At 36.4% G+C, this 17,300-nt stretch overlaps 1 protein-coding gene across 1 annotated transcript in view; it reads right to left on the bottom strand.

Moving 5' to 3' along the window:
• MYO16 (myosin XVI) overlaps positions 1–17,300 on the bottom strand; it is a 617,076-nt gene that overhangs the window by 367,100 nt on the left and 232,676 nt on the right. The window contains exon 10 of the mRNA XM_015121440.3: positions 3,792–3,942. Within this exon, the coding sequence (XP_014976926.3) occupies positions 3,792–3,942 (151 nt within the window). The remainder of the gene's footprint in view (positions 1–3,791; positions 3,943–17,300) is intronic.

Below are 17,300 nucleotides of genomic sequence, written 5' to 3'. Positions count from 1 at the left end.
AATTTAGACCAGATCCGTGCAGGGAGTAGAAGACATTACCGCTCTGGCAAAACCAGAATATGTAATTCCAGTCAGTCACATACAGCCAGTCTATACAATAATAACAATACGAATAATACACCTATCTACTGTCATCGTCATAACAACCATACAAGGCTGGTCCTATGTACCCATTTTACACTTGAGGCTCAGTAAGGCTATGGGACTTCCATAGAGTTCCCGAGCTGCAGACCTGAACCACGGCAAAGCTCTGTGCTTCTTTCCCACTTCTCTCTACCCCAGGCTATCACGGCTTCACTGAACGGAATAATCACTTGACTTCAATTTCCACCTTAAACCTAATTTAAGTAAAAATGTCTGAAAGAAGAGAGGGAGGAAAGACGGAAAATAAGAAATTAGGGAACCAAGAAAAGAATGTAAAACCCCAGCAGGTCAGGGAGGGATGGGATGGGAAAGGAAACCAGGAGGGAAAGGGAAGAGAAGGAAGTCTTGCACATTATACGCCACTTAAGAAACATTCTGAGTTCTCAGAGATAATATAAAAACAAATGTTAATTTTAGTGATTCTCGGAAATTTAAAAAAATAAAATGTCAAATCATGTCTTTAATATTCATTTACATAGTTACCATTTGATAAGACCTACACTTTGTAAAAATCTGGAAAGACAGATGCAAAGTAGTTTTTATTTTAAGTTTTTAAAATTTTTCCACATGATGTATTTATCTCTAAAATGTTAATCAGAGCTTTATGGCTTTGAAAAGTGTTTTGGAAAGCTTTCCTATGAAATGTGAATATATAATCCATTCAGTTTATCACGCTGCTCTTCCCTGGAGAGAACCGTCCAGCTAGCACCTTGTGGGCAAGAACATAGGAGAATATGATGGATACAGTGTAGCATATTACCCGGTGAATATTAGATCACACAGGAGCATAAAGCTGGGTAGCCACCGTTCCCTCTCTATTAACCCACAAATAGAACATGGTTACAATTACTTTTTATGTCTAGGATACAATTATAAAAAGTCTACATTAAAACAGAAAAGTTAGCCTATGAAGATTACACTTAATATTCTTATGTCCTGAATGTCTTATATTTGAAGAATATTTTATGTCTTTTAGAAACATCTTATTAAATTACCACTTAAAAAGCAATCAATCTGCTAATCATAAATTGTTTTAACTTCACAGAGGGAGAAATCTCAGTACTCTGATGAAACGGTTGATCTAGTTTGCTCTTCTTTAAATAAATATCATTGTACTTACTACTGCTAAACTCAAACACCTAATTAACACAGCTTGAAAGCAAATTAATAGAAATGTACAATAATTTCACATATACACGTTGACTAAAAGTCACGCCATATCACTAATTGCATTCAAAAGTTTTTGAATGTTAGTTAATTTGAACAGTAGGAAATCAATTCGCCTGAGATTTTCCATACATTTCTATAAATGAATTAAGAAAAAATACTTCAAAACAATGCCCGTAAAAACAAAACTACATTCCAAAGTAATCTTTAATTTCTCTAGGTCATATAATGAATAACATTAATTTTCCCATTCTTAGTAACAAATTAAGGTATGAGGAAAATAACTCCGTAAGTTTAAAAATAATATTCAATTGTTGGTCATACTCAATTTGTTGCTCACATACCTATTCTACTAGAATCCTATGATGTAATATTTTAATCAATAAACAAGCTATTGAAAAAATGAAATATTTCCCCTCCCAAAAGGAAATACATGAATATATATACACACACACACACATATATATATATACAAATTTTGTTAAATCTAAAGGTGAGCAGTAATGGTTTTATATATAACACGAGAAAGCAGCCCATAAGACTTTACTCAAAGTGGCTGCCCGTGAAAAGAAACAGGAAACAGAACTCATTCTTGAGTTTCAACTGTTGTAAAATAACTCAGAAATTTGTTTCCTCAACACTCACTGCAAACTAATTTGAGTCTTAAATATCTGTAACGAAAACAAAAGCAAGCTTTTAGATTACTAAATTTACGGGCGTAAGTGTTAAAATGTATGAGGGGTAAAAGGGTGTTAGACACTAGTTAATTAATAGTTATTTTTCCTCTATACAGGATACTAATTACAGGACAGTATTAAATCATAACTGGAAATGGAAAGTTATGTCAGACATTAAAGTACACAAATTATATGACTCAGAAACACGTGGAATGTCAAAAGAAGTTAATAGGATCCTTAAGAAAGTTAAGAATATTTTGCCAGGTGCGGTGGTTCACACCTATAATCCAAGCACTTTGGGAGGCTGAGGTGGGAGGATCACCTGAGCCCAGGAAATCAAGATCAACCTGGGCAACACAGTGAGACCCTACCTCTTAGAAAAAGAAAAAAACACACACAGAAAAAAAATGTCCGAGCATGGTGGCACACACCCTAGTCCTAGCTATCTGGAAGCGGAGGCAGAAGGATCACTAGAGCCTGTGAGGCTGAGGCTGCAATGAGCCATGACTGTGACACTGCACTCCAGCCTGAGTGACACAGCAATGTTCTGTCTCAAAAAATATATACGTATTTTCTCTTAAATTTTACCTAACCTTGATTTGTCTAGTACTGTGGACTCACTGTATTTCTCCAAATTCATATGTGGAAGCCCCCATCCCTAATGCAACTGTATCTGGAGATAGAGCCTATAAGGAAGTGATTTAGGTTAAATGAAATCTTAAGGGTGGGATTCTGATCCCACAAGATTACTCCAGAGAGTGTCCTCTCCCTGCTCCTCCCTGCCTCTCCCTCCTTCCCATTCTCCCTGCGTCCTTCTGTCCACCCTGCAAGGACACAGCAGTGGGAAGGCGCCCTGCACCTTTAGTCAACCTGCACCTTGACCTTGGACCCTCAGAATCCAGATGCCTCCACAACTGTGAGAAATGCATTTCTGTTGTCGAAGCCACCCAGACTGCGGTGTTTTGTCATGGCAGCTTGAGCTGATGAATACACCTGCTAAAATTTAAAAGTGTTTCAAATGTTTTGCTTATCTGCTTTAGTTACTTGAAATAACAAAAATTACTAAAATTAAAATTAAATTTTAAGAAGATCTTTAGGAAACCTGGCTAAAATATCTGTAAGATATTAAAAAATAGATACACTGAAGAAAGCTATTTTCAAGGATGCAAGTTATTCTGCCACTTATAAAACAGAAATATACAAAAATCATTTATTTCTGTGGCCATAATAAAAACATTAATTTCCATAACTCCAAGCTCATTCCCCTCTCCCACTTCGAATCCAAAATTACCTCCCATAACTAGGGCACCAGACAAGGACACATATGTATGCACACGCAAACACACACACACGCAACGTAAACACATAGACACACACAAATACACATGCAATACATGACCACAGTTACTTTTAAGAATAAATGATTCAGTGACTGGTTTGCCCTTCTTGTTCGTAAAATATTTGGATCATTGAAATAAACCAAAAAACACAGAATACGTAAAAATCAAAATAATGACAAATGACTCAATTGGAAATATTCAAGAAGTAATGAGCTGGCTGAGTTTACATTCCTGGTACATAAGTCAACACCAAAATTCAAATTGTAAAGCACAATAGCAATTATGCGTGTTGATCAGCAGAATGCACTAATTGTTTATGAAAACTGCAAGCAAAATATTAATCTAGGCATTAATTTGTCTTTGAATATAAATTAGTGCACACTTGTTTTTGAAATATGTTGGATTTTAATACATTACTTGATATGAAAAAGTACTGGTAGACATGCAGTAAGGGAGTGATTACCTGCTCGGGTTTGGTGGAACCGCCCATCGTGGGGTTTTCAGGGGTGCTGTCCTGAGACTGCTGCATACACAAACCTTTCGTTGCATCTTTGAACATAATGTCTTTTTCCAACAAACTGTCTTGCTTGGCAATTGGTAACACCAGGGGACTGCTAGAGGAAAAAAAGTCAGTATTACAATTAGTCTCTTTCTAATGTTTTATCAATTGAAAATTACCAATACAGGAGAGTTGGACTATAGATGGTGATTTTATTCAGATAAGAAATACTTCTTATAAACTGCAGGAAAAAAATTAATAAGAAATCTGTAAACTTTAAAAAAAATAATTCCAAACTTCAATTTTAACTTTAAAAGAAAAAATATATACTTATTTGAACTCCAGAAGAAAATGTTTACAAATGTATATCTGACGATAATAGATGAATCAATAAACAATTTAAGTGCTGAGATTGAAATGCATGGCTGAACTAGACAAGATTTAACATTTAAACGCAAAAATGGATTGCAAACAACTGAATAAAGGCGTAATTGTATAATTAGTTTAAAAATTACTCATTTAGGATTTAAAATACAAAATCGTGGACAAAATTTCAAGTTTGTAATGGAATAATAACATGAGAATTAAAAACAATAATATCTTTAAATACTGCAACATTACAAGCAGAGTAACTTTTGTTAATTCTATACAGCTCAAACAAAGCCAAAAAATAAAAGATACTTAACTTTTTATTCTTCTATTTACTTTATTGCCAAAATACAGTCATTATTTTATAATGTTCATTAAAAATAAATAGAAAATAAATTGATAAATGTTGCATCGTATCACTAAGATTTAAAATGTGCCTCCTGAATTGTTACCATATAAGCAGAAATGCATGTGTATTTAATCAAGTGCAATCTATGTAAACATAATTATTTCATGTCGTCTACCATAGTCACTGGACTACATAGTCTAACTAGAGCTAAGTGCATTTTTTTTGCCTCTTTTCAACTTCTATTTATTGAGGTTTAGTTTACGTACAGTAAAATTCACCCTTTGTTGCTTAGCTCAATGAGATTCGACAGATATACATAGTTGCATAAGCAAAATAACCAGCAATGTATAGAATACTTTATCACCTCCAAGAGACCCTTTGTGTCCCTTGGAGTCAATTATTATTAGGTGAGTTAGTGGCTTCTCACACTGTGATTTTTATTTGAATTTCATTTTCTTATTTTAAAATACTTATTAAATAAAAATGGAATATATTTCAGGTGTATAATGTGGTGATTTGATATACATTTTGTAAAGGAAACTACAATTCTATTAATTAACATATCACATTAGATCTCCAAAATTTGCTCATCTTATGATTTAAAGTGTGTGCTCTATGACTGACACCTTCCCTTACTCCGACTCTCCAATACCTGGCAGCCACCGTTCTACTCTCTGCTTCTGTGATTTTCAGGTTTTTAAGAGTCCACACATAAGTAAGATGATGCAATATTTATCTGTCTGTGTCTGGCTTACTTCACTTGGCCTAAAGTCTTCCACGTTGATCTACTGCAAATGATAGAATTTCTTTTTTTTTTTTTTTGTAGCTGAATAATATTCTGTAGATACATACCACAATTTCTTTATCCTTTCATCTGTTCATGGGCCTTAGATTGTTTCCATATTATCATTATCGTGAACAATGCTGAAATGAACATGAGACGGTACATACCTCTTTGAGATCTTGATTTCATTTCTTTTGAATAAAATATCCAGAATTACAATACTGGATCATGTGTTAGTTCTATTTTTCAATTTTTTGAGGAGACTCCATACTTGTTTCCATAGTGACTATACCACTTTGCATCCCCACAAACAGTGTTCAAGGGGCCCCTTTTCTCTATACCCTCACCAACACTGGTTACCTCTTGTCTTTTGGATAATTTTCATCCTTATAGATTTGAGGTGGTATCTTGTTGTGCTTTGAATTTAAATTTCTGTGATGACTAGTGATGGTGAGTATCTTTTCATATACCTGTTGGACAAAATTGTATAACTTCTTTGGAAAAATGTCTATTAAGGTTCTTTGCTCATTTTAAAAACTTAAGAGTTGTTTTTACAGTGAGCTTTGTGAGTTCATTATGTACTTTAGTTATTTATCCCTTAATCATATATATTTGCACATACATATGCACATACATGTATATACCTAAGTATACAGTTTGCAATTATTTTCTCCCATTAAACATGCTACTCTTTCATTTTGTTGATTTTATTGTTTTCTTTGCTGTGCAGAAGCCTTTTAGTCTGATGTAACTGACTTATTTTTTCTTTTGTTATCTGTGCTTTTTCTTCTGGTGTCATATCCATAAAACTCATTGCCACAAAAGTTGTTGAGGAGCTTCTTTTTTTTTTTTTTTGAGGTTTATGGTTTTAAATTTTATATTTAATTCTTTCATCCATTTTGACTTAATTTTCTACATGGTGTAAGACAAGTGTCCAATTTCATTCTTTTGTATGTGAATATCCAGTTTTCCTAGTACCAACTATTAACTTTCTTTTCCCCATTGCATCTTGGCACTCATCAAAGATCAGTTGACAATATATGCTTAGGTTTATTTCTGCACTTTCCATTCTGTTCCATTGGTCTATGTGTCCGTTTTATTGCCAGTATCATACTATTTTGATTACTATAGCTTTGTAATATAGTTTGAAATCAGGGGATGTGATGCTTTCAACTTTGCTCCTTCTGAAATAAATAGCTTTTGCTATTTAGAGTTTTTGTATTTCCATAAAACGTTTCTCTTCTTTGGTAAAATGTGGGCTCAAATCTTTTGACTATTTATATTGGTTTCTTTTTTTTCAGATTATTGACTTTATATATTCTGTATCCAACTCATTTATCAGATAAGCTCTTGGCAAATATTCTCTCCCACTCAGCATCTTTGTACTTTTATTTGCATAATTGTGTTTCAAAGAAAAAAATTCTCTTACAGTTTGTGTTTCTGTGACTTATCTAAGTTCCTTTCCTAACCCAATGTCACCAAAAATTTCTCCTGGGTTTTACTCTAGGATCTGTACAATTTTAAGCTTTACACTTTGATCTACGATCCATTGTGAGTTGCTTTTTGTATACAGTGCTACATATGAGTTGAAGTACATTATTTTCTGATATGGATGTCGAAATGTTTCAGCATTGTTTTTTAAAAAATGACTTTCACTTCCATTTAGTGGGACACATTTTTAAAAAATAAATTGATCATATCTGTGTGAGTTTATATTGGGACTCTTCAGAATGTTTCATTGATATAATCATTCATTATCATTCATTGATATAATCATTCATTATTAAATCAATACTACACTGTCTTGATTCAAATATCTTCTCATTTAGACTTGAAACCAGTCATGTGAGTTATCCAACTTTATTTTCACTTTGAAAATTATCTGGCAGTCTTTAGCATTTTCATATACATTTTGAATCTGTTTGTGAATTTTTACAAAAATACCTGTTGTGATTTTGATTAGCATTGCATTCAATTGATAAATCAGTTTGGTGAGAATTGAAATACTGACAATGTCAACTTGTGTCATGCATGAAAACAAGTACCTTTATTTTGATCTTTGTCAATTTCCCTCACCAATATGTTTTATCTTTCAGAATGAAAATCTTCCAAATAATTTTTAGATTTATTCTTTTTTATGGTTTTAAGAATGTATTTTAAAATTCCAAGGCTGAGTGTAGAAGGATTGCTTCTACACTCAGGAGATTGAGACCAGCCTGGGCAACACAGGAGATTGAGACCAGCCTGGGCAACACAGTGAGCCCCTTCTCTACAAAAAGTAAAAAGTTAGCCAGCTGTGGTGGTGCGTGCCTGTAGTCCCAGCTACTCAGGAGGCTGAGGTGGGAGGATCTCTTGGGTCCATGAGGTCGAGGCTGCAGTGAACTGTGATTGCATAGGTACACTCCAGCCTGAGTGACAGAGTGATACCTGGTCTCAAAAAATAATGAAACAAATGAGTAAATAAAAATAAAATTCCTATTTCCATTTATTGAATTTTAGTATATAAATACACAAATGATTTTGTATATTAACCTTCACATAGCAAGAAGAGAATAAGCTGAAGGGTTGCTTTCAGTAACCACCACAGTCTCATCACTTTGCAGCCCATCTCTATGCCCTGCCTTGCAACTGAACCATAGAACCTAGGAAAGCATGAATAAAAAAAGAGACTAGCAAATAGGCCAGGCCTGATGGAAAGGCAGGAATATTAAGAAATAAGTTTACAGAAATGCAAGGTCAGTCTTCCTTATTTTGAACTCTGGATGATGTTTTATAGTGTTTGAGCCAATGAAAATACTTGCACATATGTGAGGGGACAGAGGATCATATATTAATATGAAATAGCATGGCATAGTACAGATGTATGGGCATACATTTTCAAGTCAGTAAAACTACCATGTTTGATATCTGGTTATACCACTTTGGGTGAGTTATGTAGCCATTCTGTAAAATCAAACTGCAAATGGACTATAGTGAAGGACTAATAACATAATGCACAAAAAGGGGGTAGCACCATGACTATGGCCATAGCAGGCAGTAAATCCAGCTGTTGTTTGTATGTGTCTAGAACTGTCAAGCTTCTGAGATTTCACCCTACTTACAATCTAATAAGTTAGTTTGTTACTATTCTATGGTTAGTTGCAGAAGACAAGAGTTCCCTGGACAAGAGATAAAAGACTTTATTACTCAAGGCAGACACAGAGCTTTATGTTTATATCAGTTCTTCTGTTTATATTTGTCTTCTTATGGTTATATTTGTCTTCTGTTCCATGTAGTGAGGAGGGGGAAGTAGGAAGAAAACAATACAGTTGGATCTTAATGGATGCCAACACTAGAGAAAGTGCTGTTACAGGAGAGAAAGCCAGGTATATATCAAGTATCTTTTGAGCAAGCAACAAACATTGCATCAAGGAGCAAATAAGTCAGTCCCTTCTTTTGGGAGTGAATATGATTCTTTAAATTTACTCAGTTGCCTATGTAGCTATCTACATATGCCTTGCAGTCTGACAAACTGAGCAAAAATGTGAAGGATGCTCATGGATCAAGGTAGACGGTTCTTCTCAATAGTATAGTTATTAATTGGAAAAAATTTACTATGAAAAGAAAAGGCTTATAATGCTTATAAAAATTTCATAGCCAGATCTGCTTGATACTGCTGTGATTTGAATATTTGTCGCCAGTGAGGCAGTATTGAGAGGTGAAACCTTTAGGAGGTGATTAGGTAATGAGGCCTCTGTCCCCATGAATAAGTTAATCGATTCATGGATTAATAGATTATTGGGTTAATGGATTAATGGTTTATCATGAGAGTGGGACTGATGGCTTTATAAGAAGAGGAAGAGAGACCTGAGCTAGCACTCTCAGCCCCTCATAATGAGATGTGCTGTGCCACCTTGGGACTGTGCAGAGAGTCCCCTCAGCAAGAAGGTACTCACAAGATGTCACCCCTCAACCTTGGACTTCTCAGCCTCCAGAACCATAAGAAATACCTTTCATTTCTTATAAATTACCCAGTTTTAGGCAGCCTGTTATAGGCAACAAAAAATGAACTAAGACAAATGCCATCAAATGATAAAATATTACTTCCAAAGAGACCTTCTTTCTTCCACAAGCACCACTGGGACAATGCCTGTCTGCTGTAACTTCATTCATCATTCACAGAGTTCCCAAGAATATGTTCTATGCTTCTTTGAAACAAAACCCCTTCACATATTTTAAAAAGTTATTATGGTGTGTCTGTGTATGTGTGTGTGTGTGTGTGTGTGTGTGTGTGTGTGTGTCTGTGTGTGTGTGTGTCTATATATATATATATATATATATATATTTTTTTTTTTTTTTTTTTTTTTTTTTGAGACAGAATCTCACTCTGTCACCCAGGCTGGAGTGCAGTGGTGTGATCTTGGCTCACTGCAACCTCTGTCTCCCAGGTTCAAGTGATTCTCCTGTCTCAGCTTCCTGAATAGCTGGGACTACAGGCATGAACCCCCATGCCGATCTAATTTTTTTTTAATTTTAATTTTTATTAGAGATGGGGTTTCATTATGAAATTCTGAGGCCAGGCTGGTCTCAAACTCCTGTCCTCAAGTGATCCACCTGCCTTGGCCTTCCAAAGTGCTGGGATTACAGGCGTAAGCCACCATTCTTGGCCTTTCTCTATTGTTTTCTATAATTTGAGTGAACTATCTGCAAAACGTTATATTAATTATATGACATTTAATATGTGATAGTCTTCTGTTCTAAACACTCTACATGTATTAAATTTGTTTCATTTTCACAACAACATTATAAAGTGTTCATTATTTTACAATGTCTATATGTTTTATGAATGAGCGAACTGAGAGCACAGAGGAGAAGAACTTGCTCTGGACACACAGCAGGTGCTACTGGAGCTGAGGTTTGAGTCTGTCGGATCTAAGCTACAGAACCTGTGTGCTTACTCACCTGCCACACTGTCTACATCTACTCTCATATCATAAAAATATTTTCTGTATTTTTCTTTATCTATCAATCGTATTTTCTTCTTTGTCAGAGAGTTCTATAAACAAAAGGGAGGGTTTGCATATACCAATTTTTTTGAGTCTAGGGTGATTAATAAAAGAGTAGATTGGTCAAGGTCCAAACAAAGAAGATAGTTTATGAAATACAAAAAAGATCACCAATTATAAAGATTTCTTTAGAATAAATATTTAGAAGAAGAACTGAATTTAGTAAAATAGTTGAAATAATCCTTTTATATCTCAAATCTAATTGCAGTATCACTAGCAGACTCCATGAGAGCTATGGTTGGAAAGAAGATTGGCTTAAGACTATGGAGACATCATTCTAAATCAGATTTTACCTCAAGTTGGCTGCCACCTGAACTTTTAAGGCCTGTGAAATCTCTGGGTCACAGCTTCACCTTTGCAAAATGCAAGAGTTAAACTAGGTAATATCTAAGTGTATATCAAGCCCTACAGTTTTGTATTCTTAATAAATAATCTCTACACATAGAACTTTTTACCTGCATCTCAAAAATAAGTCACTACCTCACTCAATTACATCATAGGTTATATAAGATATACCACTAACAATAATCGCAAAGAAATAGTTACAGAGACTCCCTGTATTTGCACACTGTTTGCGTGCTGCTATAAGGACATACTTGAGACTGGCTATGTATAAAGGAAAGAGGTTTAATTCACTCACAGTTCCACATGGATGGGGAGGCCTCAGGAAACTTACAATCATGGCAGAAGTCACCTCTTCACAGGGCGGCAGGAGGAAGAATGAGTGCCAACAGGGGAAATGCCAGATGCTTATAAAACAAGCAGATCTCATGAGACTCACTCACTATCATGAGAACAGCATGGGCAAACCACCCAGATGATTCAATTACATCCCACTGGATCCCTCCCATCACACGTGGGGATTACGAGAACTGCAATTCGAGATGGTATTTGGGTGGTGACACAGGCAAACCATATCATTCTGCCCCAGCGCCTCCCAAACCTCATGTCCTTACATTTCAAACATCACGCCTTTCCAACAGTCCCCTAAAGTGTTTACTCATTCCAGCATTAATGCAAAAGTCCAAGTCCAGAGTCTTATCTGAGTCAAGGCAAGTCCCTATCATCTATGAGCCTATAAAACTGAAAGCAAGTTAGTTACCTCCTGGATACGCTAGGGGTACAGGCTTTGGCTAAATAATCCCATTCCAAATGGGAGAAATTTGCCAAAACAAAGGGGTACAGGCCCCATGCAAGTCCAAAATACAATAAGGCAGTCATTAAACGTTAACATTCCATAATGATTCTCCTTTGCTCCATGTCTCACATCCAGGTTACAATGATACAAGAGGTGGGCTCCCATGGCCTTGGGTAGCTCTGTCCCTGTGGCTTTGCTGGGTATGGCCCTGCACCTGGCTGCTTTCATGGGCTGGTATTGAGGGTCTGCAGCTTTTCCAGGTGCATGGTGGAAGCTTTCAGTGGTTCTACCATTCTGGGGTCTGGAGGAACATGGCCTACTTCTCACAGCTCCATTAAGCAGTGCCCAAGTGGGGACTCTGTGTGGAGGCTCCAACACCACATTTCCCTTCTGCAGTGCCCTAGCAGGGTTTGCTCCTGCAGCAAACTTCTGCCTAGAAATCCAGATGTTTCCATACATTCTCTGAAGTCTAGGCTAAGTTTCCCAAACCTCAATTCTTGACTTCTGAGCACCCACAGGCCCAACACCACATGTATTCCACCAAGGCTTGGGGTTTGCACCCTCTGAAGCAAGGCCGGAGCTATCCTTTGGCCCCTTTGAGCTGCATGAGGCTGAAGTTGCTGGGGTGCAGGACACCAAGTCCCTCAGCGGCACACAGCAGTGAGGTCCTGGGCTCAGCCCACAAAACCATTTTTGCCTCTCAGACTTCCTTGCCTGTGATGAGAGGGGCTGCTGGGAAGGTCTCTGATATGCCCTGGAGACATCTTCCCCATTGTCTTGGTGATTAACACTTGGCTCCTTGTTACTTATGCAAATTTCTGCAGCAGTCTTGAATTTTTTTCCTAATAAATGGGTGTTTCTTTTCTACTGCATCATCAGGCTGCAAATTTTCAAACTTTTATGCTCTGTTTCCTTTTGAACACTTTGCTGCTTAGAAATTTATTCTGCCGGATACTCTAAATCATCTCTCTCAAGTTCAAAGTTTCACAGATCTCTAGAGCAGTGGCAAAATTCTGCCAGTCTCTTTGCTAAAACATAGCAAGTGTCACCTTTGCTCCAGTTCCCAGCAAGTTCCTCATCTCCATCTGAGATCACCTCAGCCTGGACTTCATTGTCCGTAACACTATCAGCATTTTGGTCAAAGCCATTCAACAAGTCTCTCAGAAGTTCCAAATGTTCCCACATCTTCCTGTTTTCTTCTGTTATGCCCAGACCGTTTGTTCCCCAAAGAAGACCACCAGAGTCCAGAGTCAAAGTCAAGCGGCAAGGATCTTTTACTGCAAGTTTGAACTTGGTCCCTCCATTCCACAGCATACAAGAGGGCCCCGAACAATGCGAGTGCTTGCCTTTTATAGCCCGAGGTAAATAGGATAGTAAAGTTACAGAGGAACAAGGGAATTCTCTTGGTTACAGCATTACAATTGGTTTACATTTTAAGTTATACATTTAGTAGTTTTTCTATTGGTTCCCGCGCTTTCAGTAAAACCTCAAACGGCTGTGTCCTTATCGGGGATTTTCCAGGTGGTGTTTGTACTGGGCTCAGGAAATTGAGAGATATATGGTGGGATGTGTTTGTACTGGGCTCAGGAAATTGAGAGACATATGGTGGGATGTGTTTGTACTGGGCCTGTTTGTGTTGAGCCCGGGGCTGAGGAATGTGCTTTGTGTTGAGCCCGGGGCTGAGGAATGTGCCTGATTTCTTTCACTTCTCAGCCCTTCAAACTGTTCCAGCCTCTGCCTGTTACCCAGTTCCAAAGTTGCTTCCACACTTTTGGGCATCTTTACAGCAGCACCCCACTCCCAGCACATATTTACTGTATTAGTCTGTTCTCACGCTGCTACAAGGACACACCTGAGACTGGGTAATTTATAAAGGAAAGAGGTTTAATTGATTCACAGTTCCACATAGCTGAGAAGGCTTCAGGAAAATTACAATAATTGCAGAAGGCATCTCTTCACAAGTTGACAGGAGAGAGAATGAGTGCCAGCAGGGGAAATGCCAGATGCTTATAAAACCATCAGATCTTGTGAGAATGAGTTCACTATCAAGAGAACAGCATGGGGGAATCTGCCCTCATGATTCAATTACCTCCCACCATGTCTCTCCCAGGACATGTGGGGATTATGGGAACTATAATTCAAGATGAGATTTTGGGTGGGGACACCTCTAAATCATATCACTCTTTTATTCATATAAGAAAAAAAACAATTCTAAGTAATGTAATTGTTTTGAAAAGCAGTATATTAATTAGTCATGCACTTATTTTCTACAGGAAAAGTGCAAATTGTATACCTAGGCTGATGGCATACAATATTATAAATTTCCATAGAACAATTGTTTAGGGATTTTTCTTTTAAAATAAAACAGTTTGTCTATAATCATTGTGATTAATAATAGCATTCAGACAATTTGACTTCAATATCTTAAAATTTTCACTTACTATGTATTTGTAGAATTTAATGACACATATAATAAAATGTTATTTGTTAAAAAAATTTTAATCATTGGTATTTTCTTAATACTCATTAGATGTTTATTGATTGGAAAAATATTTATCAGATTATGTTTAAAACTAAGATGTGATTTTATATATATGTGTGTGTGTGTGTGTGTGTGTGTGTGTGTATAGTGCAAGACTGAATAAAAGAGGAAACATATAAAGGGTAAAAGGAAAAATTCCAAGTTAATAGTAGTTTCATCAAGAAGGTGGAATAGTGACCCAGAAGGCCTTAACCTTCTTCTCTCAGCTAAATTTTGACTATCTCTAATCCTCTGAACTCCCTTTTCTTGAAGCAATGACTTTAGAAAACTGAACTGCAAATATTTTCTCTCCCTCTTTGAGATGTATATCTTCTCCCAGCCTCTGGCCAGTTTTACATCCCAGGGATGTCTTTATGACCTGGGAGTCATCCCTTTGAAGTCTAAACAGGGAAGAACAGAGCCCACATAGTTTTTGTGGAGCACAGGAGCCTAACTTTGATAAAGGACAATGAGCAAATGCCCATGGCTTAGTCACCTTGACCAAACTCCTCCCTAAAGTGCTACAGTACTTTCCTGCTAGCTCATTCCAGCACTTAGAAACTCTCCCATTTTTTGTTCAGTTGAATTGAGTTCAATCATTCTCCCTTAGTGCAATAGTTTTTAGTAAAGTCTTTCTTTCCTGTATAACTTCTCTGGTGCAACTTTTCTTTGAAGCAAATGAGCGATTTTTTTCATGCTTCTATATGTTTTTCTGCAGTTTCCAAATTTTCTTCAACAAGAAATTCTTATTCTGATTATAAAAAAGAAATTATTAGTAATAGAAGTTTTATTTGGTGAGAAAAAAAAGAAACGAGATAGTATATTTTCTATGGATAAGACAGATCCCATAAACATTTAAAAAAAGAAATTCAGTACCATCCAAGGGTAGCTTAGATTAATACAGTAGAGATAGATTTAACTCTGACTGTGAAAAAAAATTAGATGAGAATATACCAGCAGACAACCAATTTCTGAACTCTACTGGATTTATGCCAGACTTACTTATTTTGACAAACATAAAAGTAACTTCATGCAGAGAAAATGTGCCTATAGGAAATAGGATTTTATTTCTGAAAATGGAAACAGGAATGTAATAAAATGAAACCAACAAAGGCAACAATTATCACCCATTGTAACTAAAGTAATTTTAGAAAATCATAGAGATGAAATACAATTGAATATATTGAGATATATGAGGCCAACAACAAAAATAACCAAAAAAATAATAATAATAACACAAACAGATTTCGTAAAGATATGGCATATGTGACTTGGTTATTTTGGTGCTTAAAATAACTGAATAGACAGTTCTTAATGTTACTCCTACAAACATAGCTACATAAATTGTTCACCGTAGAAAATTCAATTAAATTTTTGTTTTTCTGCTTCTATAAAGACCTAAGGATTAATACTAAATGAAAGAGTTCTTGAAGAGATTTGAATTAATTGCTGTATATTTGGTCCTTCTAAAAATTAATTTTTGTAAGAATTTTTTTTTACAATTTAAAGACCATTATGGTAAAATATTACCTGTGTCTAAAAAGCAAATAAAACTTTCATGTGTCATTGGCTGAACTGGAGTTTATACTGTTTTTAAGACATATTAATCTTGACAGCTCTCAATAGATATATACAAAAAAATTTTAATAGCTCATTTAAGGGAAAATTTGTAAATTAAGTATAATTTAGTACTTTTATGTATATATGAAGGAAGATTCTGAAAGTTTCAAGTGTTAGCTTTGCTAGGAATGCTCCCTGAATGGATCATTCTGTCTCTGTATTCGATGACATTTCTCTTTGTGCACTACTGGACTTCAGAATACCTAAGAGAAAATAATTAGGGAACTCGTTGACAGGTTTATCAATACTTTGTAAACACATTCTGTAGAATTTAACAATGTAGTTGTGATATTTGATTAAAAAGGCTTGATGTTTTATAGATTACTAAATAAAAAAATTATACATACATATCAAATGAGTTATTTGATATAAAAGTCATTTGTAATCTAAAAGACAATATACAAATATGATGTATTATTGCTTAAATTGCTTAAATACTATGCATTAATTGTCGGGAAAAGAAAGAGACCAGGCTGTGACTGTGTCTATATAGAAAGAAGCAGACATAAGAGACTCCATTTTGTTCTGTATTTGAGATGCTGTTAATCTGTGACCCTACCCCCAACCTTGTCCTTGCAAGAGACATGTGCTGTGGTGACTCAAAGTTTAATGGATTTTGGGCTGTGCAGGCTGTGCTTTGTTAAACAAGTGCCTGAAGGCAGCTTGCTGGTTAAAAGTCATCACCATTCTCTTAATCTCAAGTACCCAGGGACACGTACACTGCCAAAGGTCGCAGGGACCTCTGCCTTGGAAAGCTAGGTATTGTCCAAGGTTTCTCCCCATGTGATAGTCTGAAATATGGCCTCGTGGGAAGGGAAAGAGCTGATCGTCCCCCAGCCTGACACCCGTGAAGGGTCTGTGCTGAGGAGGACTAGTATAAGAGGAAAGAAGGCCTCTCAGCAGTTGAGATAGAGAAAAGCATCTGTCTCCAGCTCGTCCCTGGGCAATGGAACATCTCGGTGTAAAACCGGATTGTATGTTCTGTTTACTGAGAAAGGAGAAAACCGCCTTAGGGCTGAAGGTGGGACACGCTAGCGGCAATGCTGCTCTTTATGCACTAAAAAGGTTTTGGAGATGCTTGCATATGCATATCAAGGCACAGCACTTTTCCTTAAACTTATTCATGTCACAGAGATCTTTATTCATATGACTTACTGCTGACCTTCTCCCTAGGATGATCCTATTACCCTGCCACTTCCCTTTTGCTAAGATGGTAAAGATAATGATCAATAAATACTGAGGGAACTCAGAGACCAGTGCGGGCGTGGGTCCTCTGCATGCTGAGCGCCCGTCCCCTGGGCCCACTTTTTCTTTCTCTATACTTTGTCTCTGTGTCTCATTTCTTTTCTCAAGTCTCTCGTTCCACCTAACGAGAAAGGCCCACAGGTGTGGAGGGGGCAGGCCACCCCTTCAATTAATATTCTTTAATATATTAATACGAAGTGAAACCACACAAGAAATTTTATGCCACAGTTTTCTGATTCTGCAAAAGTAGAACTTAAGGTGACAACTGGGACATTTTAATACTGAAAGAGGGCTTTATTCATCATCATGCTGGGGAAACAAGCAGACACCAGACTGGACCAAATGGGCACATATGGCCACTCTAGTTATGAGAAATTTCTTCTGCTTGTGAAAAAGAGGTGT

Source organism: Macaca mulatta, chromosome 17 (assembly GCF_049350105.2).
Source record: "Macaca mulatta isolate MMU2019108-1 chromosome 17, T2T-MMU8v2.0, whole genome shotgun sequence".
NCBI lineage: Eukaryota > Metazoa > Chordata > Mammalia > Primates > Cercopithecidae > Macaca > Macaca mulatta.
This window is presented reverse-complemented; position numbering and strand designations above follow the sequence as displayed.